This window comes from Aristolochia californica, unplaced genomic scaffold, assembly GCF_029961685.1.
Source record: "Aristolochia californica isolate CCGP_79_NKW_82.1479 unplaced genomic scaffold, dmAriCali1.0.hap1 SCAF_2, whole genome shotgun sequence".
Lineage (NCBI taxonomy): Eukaryota > Viridiplantae > Streptophyta > Magnoliopsida > Piperales > Aristolochiaceae > Aristolochia > Aristolochia californica.
This window is the reverse complement of record NW_027181881.1, coordinates 39,036,418-39,051,170: the sequence shown is the minus strand read 5'-3', so window position 1 is coordinate 39,051,170 and position 14,753 is coordinate 39,036,418. Positions and strand designations below refer to the sequence as shown.

The 14,753-nt window shown below is 35.8% G+C and overlaps 1 protein-coding gene across 2 annotated transcripts; it reads left to right on the top strand.

The window, feature by feature from the left end:
- Positions 1-1,945: 1,945 nt before the first annotated feature.
- Positions 1,946-9,022, top strand: LOC137955691 (UV-B-induced protein At3g17800, chloroplastic-like). 2 transcript variants are annotated; one of them, XM_068802759.1, is made up of 4 exons: positions 1,946-2,012; positions 2,111-2,271; positions 2,494-2,750; positions 7,986-9,022. In XM_068802759.1, exons 2-4 carry the CDS (start codon positions 2,128-2,130, stop codon positions 8,788-8,790), a joined length of 1,206 nt encoding a protein of 401 aa, XP_068658860.1. In that variant the 5' UTR covers positions 1,946-2,012; positions 2,111-2,127; the 3' UTR covers positions 8,791-9,022. The 2 variants fall into 2 exon arrangements, with proteins under 2 accessions (XP_068658860.1, XP_068658859.1); XM_068802758.1 differs by lacking the exon at positions 1,946-2,012 and having other exon boundaries at positions 2,043-2,271.
- Positions 9,023-14,753: the final 5,731 nt, after the last annotated feature.

Sequence of the window (14,753 nt, the reverse complement as noted above, 5' to 3'; positions counted from 1 at the left end):
AAAGCGATTTAGTTCTTTAACTCTTCTACTTATGTTCAGTTATTTAATTATTCTAGGACTTATCTTTGGAAGTTAGACTTTAGGTGTAATTAGGACACGGGCAGTTTAATTGTAATTCAATTCTATTTGTTCCTCTATTTATAAATAGAAGCTCATTGTATTCAATTATTAAATACTAATTATTTGTTCCTCTATTTTATCCAATACCCGTTTTCCCTTGACTTTATTACCTCTATAATATTGTTTTCATACTATAAATTATATATTGACATAAATAATTTTGAGTCTATTTTCCAACTCAATTTTTTTTTTTTTTGTCAATTGGAGTTTTCTACAAAGATAAATCAACATCTAAAGTAGCAAAGGTCAAACAATAGGAAAGGTTATATTGACAGTAGAATGTTTCATTTTTCGAAGCATTTTATGCCAAAGAAAAGAGATTTTATCTAGAGAATTATATCTTTAAAGAAATATCTTCGAGTCTAATTTATTTAGAAACAAGCCTTTAATGATTTTCAACTATATTTTTGGATATATCTTTTTTTTGAAGTAGCGAAGGTCAGTTTTGTCGAAAATCTCTCATTTTTTCCTATTTTTTCCTATTACTTCTCCATCAATTGATGTGAATTTAGTTTCATTTGTTAGACATATTTCCCTTCTAATTAGAGAGTTATGGTCAGACTTAAGTCTCCATGTTGGCATCTATTAGTTTGGTTTTGAGGGAACATACTATGAGGCAATTTGGCTCAGGGTCTCCTCTCTAGTGTTAACTTGCTTGTCTGCATCGGTTACGTATGTTCTGCATCAGCTTCCCCCCCCATAAATTTATTTGAAGTTATACTTGGACCAACTTGTTTGTTATTTTTTTACAGTTCTATCATTACAATCTCCCTATGTTTTAGAAAAAAAAAATTACAATCATTATTGATTAGATAAACAAATTCTTATTATTTTCTTTAGAAACTCAATTTGAAGTAGAGTGTTGCATTATCGTCTCCTTCAATCAGAATTATGATGTACAACTTTCTAGCCTTCAATCTCTAAAGTTGCCATCTAGCCTTTTTATATGTGACCATCCAACGAATATTTTACCAACTTTTCGATTGAAGTTTTATGAACTGCTAAGCTTACTTAATACACACAATAATTGATTAATTAAGTAGTTATTATAATTAAAATCAACTTAACAATGATCTTAAGACCAACATTTAACTAACTATTTCTCTGTGTCAGTAAAAGAAAAATAAAAAAAATTAGATATAAGAACTGATAAGCCTATTCGCCCTAACTTTATCCTATGGGACCTGACAAACTCTAGAACATAGTGTGAATATAACACCTATCTCCCAATAAGTAGCCACAAAATGGATGAAATCCATAAAATAACATTTTAAGTGAATATATAAAATATTTTATTATAAAAAATAATAACTTTGTACAAAGAGTTTAAAGCATATTTATAAAAAAAATATTAATAAATCCCCTTATTTAAAAGCCAAGAAAGAAGCTTGCGAATTGCTTGGAGAGGTGGACCAATCAAAATCATCTTCAGGATGTCGGTCAAATTACACTACAGGTTCTCACACTTGTCTCTTTGACTTCGTTTAACACGCCACGGCTCTTACTGTCCACATCGGACTCCCTCGGGGGTCTTCTGTGGACAAGGCAAGACTTACGTGGACAGAGACGTGTGCGACCATACAATCGCTACAGAATTGAGTGTCCACATTCATACTGTGGTGAAGAGGAGCTGAAGTCGCACATCAATGAGGTTTCGCGTGGACGAGTCCATTTATCCTACAGAAAAGATCTCTTTCCCATCTCAGAGCATAATTAACTCAGGGTTTTAACTGGGACCGACAACTCAGTCCCTTATCCGGGTGTGGGCTTTTCCCGTAATTTGGTGCTTACCTTCTTGTGTCTATGACAAGTTGCCAACCGACCTCTATAAATATTCCTCTAACACGTGGTGTCGTGCCTCGTCGTCTATCTTCGTTGAATTTTCTTCTCAGGTAACTCACGATTTGTTTTGAATCAATTGTTTAAATCGTCTGATATTCTGGGTCTGTGTTCTTCTTGTCTTGTTTCTGAGCTCTGATTTTTTGGGCAGGTCATTGAAGATCAGAAATGGACGCCGCCTTGGTTCTGCGGCCTTCTTCTTCTATTTACAGGACCTCAGATTTTTTGAGAAGACCAAGCTTTTCTTGTGCATGCCAATCAAGCTCCCTGTCTTTCAACGCTAATCTTCGGTTATCCGGTGGATGCATCAAGGTGCGGCTTGTGAACCTCAACATCTTGGTAGTTCTTGTTTGTTGTAGGGAGGATGGGGTTTTAGGGTTTAGGTTCATGCTGTTGGAGCTAACGGCTGCGTAGATTGGTTCGATTTATACATATTTGAGTTTGTCAAGGGACAACTTAATTATATTTTATATTTTCTGATCAGTCTATACGCCTTCTCCTCTAATATCTAAATATTGTTTTTCGTGTGGGCAGATTCCTTCTAGGCTAATTGTTTCCACGCATAGAAGAAATTCGAGAATCAGAGCCTCTTCTCCCGATTCTACAACTCCAATTGCTCCTCTTCAATTGGAGTCAGCGATCGGGCAGTTCCTATCTCAGATGTTAGTAAGTCACCCTCATCTTCTACCTGCTGCTGTGGATCAGCAGCTTGAACAGCTTCATACTGATCGTGAAGCAGAGAAACACAAGGAAGAAACATCTTCTCCTGGCACTGATCTTGTCTTGTACAGGTTAGCTCTATTGACCTGAGTTTCATCATCAAGGTTGATCTTATGCGTTTTCATGCCTGCTATGAGATGAAAATTGGTCTTTTTTCATTTATAAAGAAAACCATTTTTTAAATACTGTAAGTAGATTCTCTATTCAAGCATTGTAAATTAGTAAGAAGAGGCAAAGCAAAAAATTAGGGTATTAAACTGCTCAATGCATGCTGCACTACAAATATTGGTCGGAGAATTTGTTCTAAGATCCCTGTCAGTATTTAATTGTTTTATTTGTGATAATACTAAATCAGAGAAGGATTAAAATTAAGCCATAGAGACCACATAGTCTTGTTGGCCCAGGTGGTTTCTCAAGAGGGGGTGAATTAAGTTATTCAAATTAAAATCGATTTGTGTAAGTAATTTAAATATCATGCAAATAAGCAAATTCAATGTAAGTATGAACATGCACACACCATAGTTACAATTTTTTTTTTTTTTTTCTCAATGTTCCCCTTGTGGTAGTCACTGCCCAAGAACCAAAAATGATATCATCCACATAATTTTGAACGATGATTAAGTCTTGATCATGGTTTTTCGTCAATAGAGTCTTATTTAGGTTTCCTCTCTTATAGCCATTCTTTTCTAAGAATTCGCTTAATCATGAGCTCTAAAAGTTTGCTTCAAACCATACAAAAATTTACGCAATTTGCATATATGGTTTGGAAGTCTCAATGTGTCTCTGTGTAATAAAAGATTAACGAATCTAACTTCATACTCAAAGGATGAGATTGGTTAAGATTCAATGGAGAGTCTGACCGCTCTAAGCACATTAATATGATTTAAATTTTTTAACTTGATCTAATTAAGTTGTAAAGATTTATCATTAACTCATAGACCTACTGGTTTGTGAAGATCAAATTCATTTATCTATATTATATACTATCCAGATTTTCACAACTCTAGAAGGGGTGGATGTCAAAATCTAATTTAGCATAGGTAGGCAATTTGAATTGCACTGAGCAAATTGAAAACATCTTTAAGCTCTTGTAACCAACTAAATTTAAATTAGAATTGCTTATGTTTAGGTTTCTATACAAGCATAAGAATCAACTTCTCAAGTGCAAAATGATTCATAGCCATGAGATGAGATTCTCAAGATCTTGATAGAGATCCAAAAACGCAAGTACATTAATTCCATAGTGAGGTTACCTATGTAGTAATGCCTAATATGCATTTACTCAATTATTGTGTTTTTTAACTCGCCCGACTCATTAGCTCTTATGGTATCAGTAAGACTAAATGCAATATGAGTCTGTTTTGCCTAAACCAAGAGATTTTCAGTATGCTTTATAGGCAAAAGGCATCCAATGTAGCCAAATATCTAAGATGTTATGTTTAATTCTATTTTGGGCTACATAGCCTACAATGGTAGTAGGACTTAAAGATTTTCTAATTTTCTTCTAATTTGGGTCCTAATCCATTCCTATCACATTAGGCTTGATTAATTTGTATGGAGACACATAATTTAACTTTCTCTTTTCCAACAAAATAATCTTTTCCTTAATTTGCAATTAATTCTCTTTTTAGGGAGATTCCTAATACAAGCTTATAGTTTACCCAAGCGTATCAAATATCATGACTTGCACAAATAGCAAATCAATGATTGTCAATGTAGCTCATATCAACAAAGTGGTCAAATTGTCAAACTTGTTATGAAGTTCACTTTGTTGTGGTTATAGTTATACACGGGTAGCACTAAAGATACTTAGATTCACCAATCTAAGCTTGAGGTTTCAGATTTATCTAATTTCTCAATCCTCAACTAGTTCGAAACCAAGTGCTAAGCAAAATTTTGTTGATGTGGAAGACTTAATTTACTAAGATAGTTTAGTTTGACACGAACAAGTTTCATAATTTACTAAGATAGTTTAGTTCCACATGAATAAGTTTCATAATTTACTAAGATAGTTTAGTTCCACCCAAACAAGTTTCAAGATTGGTTAATGAGGTATATGATAAAATTATCATTGTGTCAATCCTCAATCACATAAGATAAATCTCCGAATTGACATGAACATCAAATTATGAAGTCTTAATTACATGATTCATGTCCCACAAGCTATTTAGGTAATTTTCATGTAGTATGTAGTTTGGCTCAAAGAGTTCACTCCTTGCTATGGAGATCAAGTAACCTTGGGTACCCAAATTTGCTTGGGTCCTACCGTGTCAACTTTGGAAGACAAATTTAGGCTTCCCTTGGGAATCCAAGTTTGCTTCACTACATTCAGCTTTGATCTTCTACCTGAACACTCAACCGCATAACGTCTAGTGATTCCACAAGCGTAACATCCATCATTATGCATTGGTGTGGTTGTGACCTTTGTCACATTTGTCCTATGAGAACTGCTAGATTTCCTTTTTATTTTAGTCTCATGGACCGTAACTCTAAATTCCAGCTTTCTCACTTGATTTTCTGATCTAATCATAGGAGTAGCTTTTCCCAAGGTTAGAATCTTTAAAGCATGAGATAAGTCGTGGGTTCTTCTTTGAGCTATAAGGTTGTTGGATTTTAGCAATTTGTTTTCATTTTATAATTCTAAAATCCTAGAGAAATACATATAGTTTTCTTTTCTCAATTCAAGAATGTTTGAAGAATAGTCTTCTAGTTTCTCACATTCTGAAATAAGCTTTATGTCCTTTTTTTTTCTAAGCTCTTCTAGCTTTGAGGAGAAGTCAGCTTTCAAAACATTTTTTCTAATTTCGAAAGCTGCCTACTTAGCTTCTTGTTTTCTTTCTCTCTTCTTCTAAGGGAGGATATGGAGTCATTGAGTTTTCTCATAAATTCTTCTTTGTCCAATTCCTCACAACTATCACTCTTTGATGTTTCATCTCGATCTGAGATGGTGTTTCCATATAAACATAAGTGCATACAATCAATAATTTCAGTGTTATCACTAGATGTATTGCACTAAGAGTTTGAAGAGCAACAGTCCTTGTTGCTAGAAAAGACAAATTCTAATTTATCCCATAAATCCTTGATTGATTTACAAGATACATAAGAATCAATTATTTCATCACTCAAGGGACTAAAGATGAGTTCCATAACCTTTGCATTGCCATTGACTATTGCAATGTCAGGGTCATCCCAATCACAAACAGATTTTGGAATAAATCTTCCTTTTATATTTTGGAATGAAATGAAGGGTCCACATATGACAATTTCCCATAATTCCAATCCAATGGATTATAAGAAAATTTTCATTCTTAATCTCCACCATTGGTATTGTGAAGTAATGAGTAAGGGAATCGAAAAGGGATCATGACCCTCTTGGAACATAACTTCTACTTGAGATGCCATTTATCGTTTTCCAAAATCAAGGAGATTTTGAGTTCAATTATGATCTTGGCCTATTATGGTACCAATTGTTGGCCTAGGTGCCTTTCTCAAAAGGGAAGAGGGAGAAGGGGGGGGGGGGGGGGGGGGGGGGGGGGGGGGGTTGAATTGAGTTATTAAATTAAAATCGATTTGTGCAAGTAATTAAAATATCATATAAATAAGCAATTCAATGTAAGTATGAATATGCATATACCATAGGGACAAAAATATTTTTTGTTCTTGATGTTTCCTTAGTGGTAGTTACTTTCCAAGAACCCTTGCTTAGGAAAATTTCCACTATTACGCTCTAATAGCTAGAAAATTACAAAAAGATTCTGGCTCTCTTCAGCCACGTGTAACTCAATACACGATTTTCATACAACTCAATCTCTCCAAGAGATTGTTGCTAGATTCTAACTATAGCTAAGCCTTTCTATCTAGATTATCAGGTTCTAGATGAACCTTTCACAAATACATGAAAGAAAGGGGAAAATTTACACCTTTACTTGGAGAGACGCTTCTCCTTGAGCGATTGCAAGCTTCCTTCTCCTTTGTAGCACGTTGTAGAATGATCAAGGAGCTTGTACTATTATGCATGCAAGGATGATTGATAGAGATGAAGGTTTTTCAAAGGTAGGATCACTTTTTTTTTATCTCTAAAGCACTTTTGAAAGGCAATTTGCAAGATAAAGTTTTGTGGCTTGAATATATGCCAATAAATACTCAATGTTTTGCTTTATTCATGGTTTGGTTGGGTATTTATAGCTACCCCAACTCAAACTAGCCGTCCGTTATTTACCCATTGACAAAAATGAGACCTTTGATTGATCGATCACTGGTAAGTAATTGATCGAACAATCGATCATAATGACTACTTTTCTGTCAAATAGTGACTTATTAATTGATGGACTGATCGATCAATATGTTATCGTTGCTCTAGAAAAGTTAAGTTGATCTATCATTGCCAATGGTTGATTGATCAGTGTGTTTTCTTTTAATCGATCATGCTTGAAGTACCTTATTGACAAGGTTCTGTCTGATCAATCATCGATCAATCAATCTGGAGGGATGTTTGATTATTCCATGTTAATTCAGCTTGCATGGACAACTATGATCGATCAATTTTTATGGGATGATCGATCATGCGTTATAACATGAAATGGCCATGTCTTGGATGATTGATCAATTGACTGTGGTTGGTTAATCATGTTTTATATTTTTGGCCTCCACAGTTCTGGATGATCGATCATTCCAATACTAGATAAAAATAGTATACATTTATAAAACATGGGAATTTCTCTTTAAGTGCTTTAACATGTTTCTAAGTAATATTTATGATGATTATATTCCTGTCTATCTGCAATTTAATATCCTAAAGCTCCAATCTCAAAAGTACTTTAAGGAATAGGAGTTAAAAATGCTCTCTTACATAAATTGATTGAGTTTAAGTGATTGTCTATTGAAGCTTGAACTTGAGTCTTCACGTAGATTTATTCCTTGTGGGTGCTTCTTCAAGAGATGTTCTTCCTTTCGTGCTTGAGGTCTTCATTTTGGCTTTGAAGCTTTAGACTTTGAGATTTTCTTGAAGGTTAAGTATATGAAATACTAGATTTGCAAGTTATTAGTTCAATTAAGTTTTGTTTTCATCAAAAGCAATGTGAGAGTCAACCTATGATCAACAGTTCTCATGCCCTTTGTTTTGTTATTCGTTGATTCGTGATAATTTTTATGAGTCTGGGTTGTTGTGGCTGAAATTTACTGAGAAATAACTGCACATCCAGGTGGATGAATAGTTTGGCCATTTAAGTGGATTCAAGAAACTGATAAAGATAACAAGGTCCTGTTCTGCTTATTCTAAATTTTTATTCAATTTTGTGCTACTTTAGGAGAATCGCGGAGGTTAAAGCAAATGAAAGAAAGAAGGTCTTGGAGGAGATTTTATATGCTCTTATTGTGCAGAAATTTGTGGATGCCAATGTTTCTTTAGTTTCTTCACTATCCCAGACGGCAGACCCCTCTGGACGAGTTGATACATGGCCAGCACAAGAGGAGAAGCTCGCACAGCTGCATTCACCTGAAGCATATGAGATGATTCAAAATCACCTTAATTTCATCCTAGGTAACCGCTTGGATGACTCAAATACAGTAGCTCAGACAAGCAAACTTAGGGTAGGACAAGTTTATGCAGCTTCCGTTATGTATGGTTACTTCCTCAAAAGAGTGGATCAGAGGTTCCAGCTTGAGAAGACTATGAGGACTCTACCCTATGTGTCAGATGAAGAGATTGGTATTGAGCAAGTTGTGGGTGATGATTCAAGGCCAAATGTTGGGGTGAGCGTGGAGGACTTGCACCCTCAGAACTCGGGTTTACCTGGTGGGTTTGGGGATAGGGTGAAGCCCACTCGGCTGAGGTCGTATGTGATGTCATTTGACGGTGAAACTCTTCAGAGATATGCAACAATAAGGTCTAAGGAAGCCATAGGTATCATTGAGAAACACACTGAAGCTCTGTTTGGCAGGCCAGAGATTGTTATCACCCCTCAGGGCAATGTTGATTCATCAAAGGATGAGGTTATTAAAATCACTTTCGGTGGTCTAAAAAGACTAGTACTGGAGGCTGTGACATTTGGCTCTTTCCTCTGGGACGTTGAGAGTTATGTGGACTCAAGGTACCATTTTGTGCTGAACTGATCATTTTGCCGCAGCCTGAACAATTAGAGCATGCAAATATGGATCCGGTTGATGTTGTGAGCCGTAAAGTTGACTAGGTGTGCGATGCTTTATATCTATATTTTGGAGTTACTACTAGGTCGATGGATTGATGGACACAATCTCTCTTCCATCCTTTGTTTGAATTATTTAGACGTTGGGAAGATTTGTATTGCATCAGAAAAGAGAAGTGATGATCTTATCATTTTAGCGTTGGCCTCCTTTAGAACTAACATTTTGAAGGAGAATTAACCAAAGAAAGATTCTAAAAAGCCAAACCAACAACAGCTGAAACCAATTAACAACAGCCAACTTTCCATAAGATTTGTGAGCGCTGTAACTGTGATTGTGTGAGTTGTAACAAAACAGTACCTTGAAAAAACGCTCACACAAAATTAGCTTGTAATTAGGAAAGTAAAATTAGCTTGTAAGTTAGTGTGATCGATATAAAGTGCATTGGAAAGTAATTTCTTGTGTTTTTCGTGTTAGTGTGATCGATATAAAGTGCATTGGAAAGTACTTGTGTTAGTGACCAAAATGAAAAATGTAGTTTGAACAAGAGAATGAGTTATAAATCATGTACCAAAACAAATAATAGACCTAAACAAACATGGTTACTTTTGTAATAAGTAATTTAATGTAATATTAAAATATATTAACAAATATTTTATTAATAAATTAAGGTAGATTGTAGTTTAGTATAAATTAATATAATATTAATGAGTTAAAATTAAGTTATTAATTTAATTAATTATAAAAATAGATTACTTAAACAAAAATGTATACTTTTATAATGTCTAAATACTTGATCAAATTCTTACTTTAACAATATCTTAATTACGACTTTTAAATCACTAATTTAATATATTATTAAAAATAATAAATAAATAAATATATTAGTTTATTAATGAAATAGATAAATTTTAATGTATTATAAATTAATTATAACAAATAGAATACTCAAACAAATATGTATACTTTTATAATGTCTAGATACTTGATCCAATTCTTACTTTAACAATATCTTAATTATCACTCTTAAATCACTAATTTAATATAGTACTAATAGTAATGAATATAATAAATAAATAAATAAATTATTTTATTAATAACATAAGGTAGATTTAAATATAGTATAAATTAATAATATAATTACTAAAAAATTAAATTTTTAGTTTAATTAGTTATAAAAAATAAAAATAAAATACCTAAAAAAAATATTTTTTTTATAATTTATAAATAAATATCTACATTGTATAAATTATCTTATATAAATAAATAAATTAATATGATATTTTATTATAAAAATACTTTGATAGAGGGTAATGTGGGTAATTACTTTTAAAGCCATGATAAAATAATTTATTTGAAAAATGTTTAATACTGAATTGAATTACATGTATTAGTGCACAATTCACAATATAAAAGTAAACATTTAGAGAAAGACAATTTGATTCATCCTGTAAAATTTCCAAAATTTAACAGATGATTTTTCTACTACCTTTTTCAAATATAACGGACCACTAATCCCATCAGTTTTGTGAGTTGGTTATGTGAACCATGACTCGCCTTAGTTCCAATCATGTCCCAGTCGACTCTCATAATCTATGGTGGGTTGGGTATTTGAGGAACTTCACCCCCACAAACCCAATCCACCTCCGTTGAAATCAGGATTGACTCGCCCAAGTCGCGACTTGACCTACCGTGTTACATTCAAGGTAAATAAGGTTAATAAAATTTATATGTAAAAAATAAAAAAAAGGGGGCCTTGGTGCCCTTCTTAAAAATAAAATGAGCGGAGGGGGGAGAGGGAAGTTGCGAACCCTCGCCCTTTCTCTTGCATAAGGTCAAGAAAAGGGGGAGTGCCCCTCCATTCACTATTTCTAGATTCTAGGGCTTAATCCATTGTAGAGGTTAATGGTAAGAGGAGAAGAGAGAAAGAGAAGAAGAACAAGAGAGAAAAAGGAAGGAGAGTGGATAACTAGAGAGGGAAGCAGAAGTAAGCATGAATTTTGGTGAGAGAGATAGTTTTCACCCTTAGGTCTTAATCAGGGTTAGCTCCTCTCACTTAATTTATATTGATAAGTTTTGATAAAATTACAAGAGTTTCTCTTGGCCACTTTAGGAGGATAAATAACATAACATAAGCTTGATTACATCATATTCTTTTAAAAATTATCAAGGGGAAGGGTCGTGACCCTACCCCTCTCTTTTTAGAAATATATGTTCAAACCACCCCCTATTTATGAATGGAGTGGTGTGACCATTGCCCTTTCATTGTTCCACTTAGTGGATGAGCCCTACCATGCAGGTGAGGCAAAACCCCCTTGCATGTGCAAAAGAGACCAATCATGGGCATGCAACAATGAGGGAGAGGGGCTCTTCATCCTCATACTTTCTCTCAATTGGTTTCTCCTTTGTGTGGGAGGGAGAAGGTTTTTAAATAAAAATTAGTTTCTACATATAGGCAAATTAAATAAATAAGTTTAAAAATGTGTAATTTTGTAATTTTAATTGTGTTGAATCCAGTAAACTATATTACTTCAATTGTCTTCAATTGTCTCCAAGACGATGACTGGCCACTTTCAGCAGCAACGCTTCCCTTTACCCGCGTGAGATGATGAAGAAAGACTGGAATACTCATGAGAGTGCAAGGTGGAGATAATCATGAAATACAAACATTCATCAATAATGAATACAAAAGAAGGATTCGTATGATCTTGAACATCATGGGAGGTATAAAAAAGGGTCCAGAAACAATAGATTTCTCTCTCCCGTCTTCATCAGTTTTCCGCACTGGACTGAATGGAAATTATAGAGCATAGTAGTAGACTTTCTGTCCCTCTCCACCCTCTGAATTCTCTCTCGTCCAAGAAGGTTGCTCACGGTTGAGCAATAAAAACTGCATTTACGAATTCCGGCCTTTTCATTAGTTCTATACTGGTTATCGTAGGACAGGATTAACATAAATTCTTAACGTGAGAGTACAGAGGGCTTTCCCTTGGTTTCGATGGAGAAGAAGTAATGAAAATTCTAATGTGCAATCCTATAAAGTAATCAAATCAAACTCACGGGTGGAAAAGAGAAAAACGAAAAATAAAAAAAAGGAAAGAGTAATCGTGTTGACTACGGTATTATTTGATGTGATCAAGGTGGAGGCAGATCTGAGGCAGAAAGGATCCAAAAAGCGAGCACTTTCTTGCATCTTAAAGCGCTAATAAACTCCATTTCATTTACCAACTCCAAAGCAACCAAGAGTGATTAGGTCTTGGGCATTGCTGAAATGGGTTTAAAACTATAAATGGTAGATTGGTTGTTAGGAGTTGGGATTTTAGATTAGAAAAATAAATCCAAATGGATTGATCGGCTTTTTGAGCTTTTGGCATTTTACTCTTTGAAGGCAGGCCACAGGTTTGAGAAGATAGCCCCAAATGCTTAAAATTCAACACCAAAATGCTTTCCCACTTGGAGTATCGAAAGCGAGAGTGGACAGTTTCTGACGTGAAGATGTCTGTTTATCCTTCTTGTTCATAACATGGGAGGCCTCCCCAGATCAACTTTTCTTTCCTGTTTCCCTAAAATCTTAGCTTTTGTTGCCTCAACGGAGCCCTTCTTTTGTGTTTTTTATGAATCATCCTTAATGCCCTCTGGCCTGTTTCTTCCTCTCTTCTTTCTTCTTTCGTAACATCTAAAAATTAAAAAATTCATCGACCACCGAAAAATACCTGTAACGGCTTAATCATTGGCGTTGCGACTGCATTTACAGCTGTCGAGAGGATACGTGGGGAAGTTGATCTTCCCCGCTCTTATCATCTTCTTTCTTCTTTCTTCAAATGCCTATCCTTTTCAAGTTTTGCGGCCGTCACAAGCAACAATGACTCGGATGGATGTTTCCTTTTCTAGAGAGAGAATAGATTTGTATTCCTTGTCAAGTTTTAATTTCTTTATGCATCGCGAGCAGCTGCTTAATTTCTCCAGAATTTCTACAGTTTGTCGACTTCGTTCACTGTATCTTCGTCTCGTTTTTATCTACAGTCTATCGTTTCTCTGTATCAATTACAAACTCCATGCACGTCATTATAAGAGAGACTCCTTCCAACTTCTGAGTCTTAATCACTACAGCATCGACATGGAGCCCACTAGAAGTAGACGGGCTTCTGATCTTTGAAGCAAGCGACGGGTACTGCAAAAGCACCGAGGTCGGCGGTTGCTACACCACCATCGCCCTCCTCACATTCTGCAGATACTTGGCAAACTGGAACAAACCCTAAATGCCCGGATTAAAAACAAAAAACGAGCCCACGGACAAAACCGTCTTCGTTGGTAGATTATTTGATTCGAGTGGCCATTGTAGACCCTCAAGTAACGATCTTGGATGCCTACCAGATGTTTGTTTATGTGCCTTATCGCCAAACTCTAGGCTGGCAGAGCAGATAAGTTGGGGACGGAAGAGAAGAGTCATCTTCACTCTTTATCGGGGCCTTAATTATGCTTAACGCTTATCTTCCACCAATAAGGCAATAATTAATAATCACTTTAGTCCCCTCAATAATACACTGATTGATTGATTATAGTTTATTTGAACCAGAGACTCAAAGAGAGGAGACGAGAGGCATCTGGACAGTCCACACCAGAAGACGAGAGGATAAGCCAGAGAGAAGGGACGTCGTTTTCAGTGACGTGGCGGAGGGAGGCAGTTGATTCGCCACGTCGGAAGAGACATCCTCTGACACGTGGTGTCCTCTGTTGGCGGGGCCCGCACGGGCGACAGCGACCTAACCTTGGTCATCTCAAGGAATATAAAAACCCCAAGAGCGATTATTTCTTCGTTTCTTACACCTGTTTCTTTTATAAAATAGATTAAAATAAATCTTCAAAATAAATAAATATATAAATATATATATAAATAAAATTATTCGGTTTCTCTCTCTTCAGGCTGAGCTCAGCCTATCAAACGGCGCGGAAGGGGGGGCGTAGGATAAGGGATTTCTCCCTCCCGGAGCGGAAGCGATTCCCGATGCGGTCTCGGGTGAGCGGGCAAGGGGGGGGCCCACCTCACTTTGTCGTTTGAAAACGGCGTTCGGAAGTGTGGCGTGCGGGTGATGAAAAGCGGTTCGGCGGCAAAGGGGCTTTATAGTGTGAGCTTAACGGCATTGACGCCATAATTAACGGCGTTAAGGCCGCAGTAAAAGAAGAGACAACGGGAACATGAATTACGCGTAGGGGGGAAATGGGGGCCCCGCTTTCAACGGCTAGTTGATCTGACGTGCCTGCCAGCATGCACAGATTCACAGGTGGTCACGCTTGTTGCTGGCAAATATTCCCCTTCTCTTCCAAGTCGAGATTCAGGCGCGGCGCCGATTAAATGGTCTAAAACTCATTATCTTACTCATTAATTCTGACGTGGCAGCCTACAGACGATGGCATGAGCCCACGGCGCGTACACTTTTGCCTAATCCTCCTGGATTTATTTACGATTGCGCCCTTTCGCTCAATCATAAGTGGACCCCCGATAAAGAGGTCCACTTGTTTGACTTTTTTTCCTTATAATTATGACACGTATTGCTTTCACCTTTTATTAGGGAAATTTTAATGGGATAAAAAAAGGTTAAAATTTTGATTAAAAAAATAATGGACGGATATTTGATTTATTTATTTTTTAATTGATGGAGAAAAAGGGAGGAGGGGGTCGGTTTTATCGGTGATTAATTAGGAAGGGTACGGAGGTAATATTGTCAAAGAAGTTGGGTTTGAAGAAATAAAGTTTCCACTAACTCCAATAGAGGCGGGCGGTCACCTTTATCAGTACTCTCCCTCTCTTTAATTTTTTTATTTTTTTTATTTTTTTACGGTATTTAATAATTTCTTTATCGTATTTTCCTACAAAAATAGTCGCTAGACAGAGACTCCTTATTTCCACCAATAAAAAAGAAACCTCCTCTCTC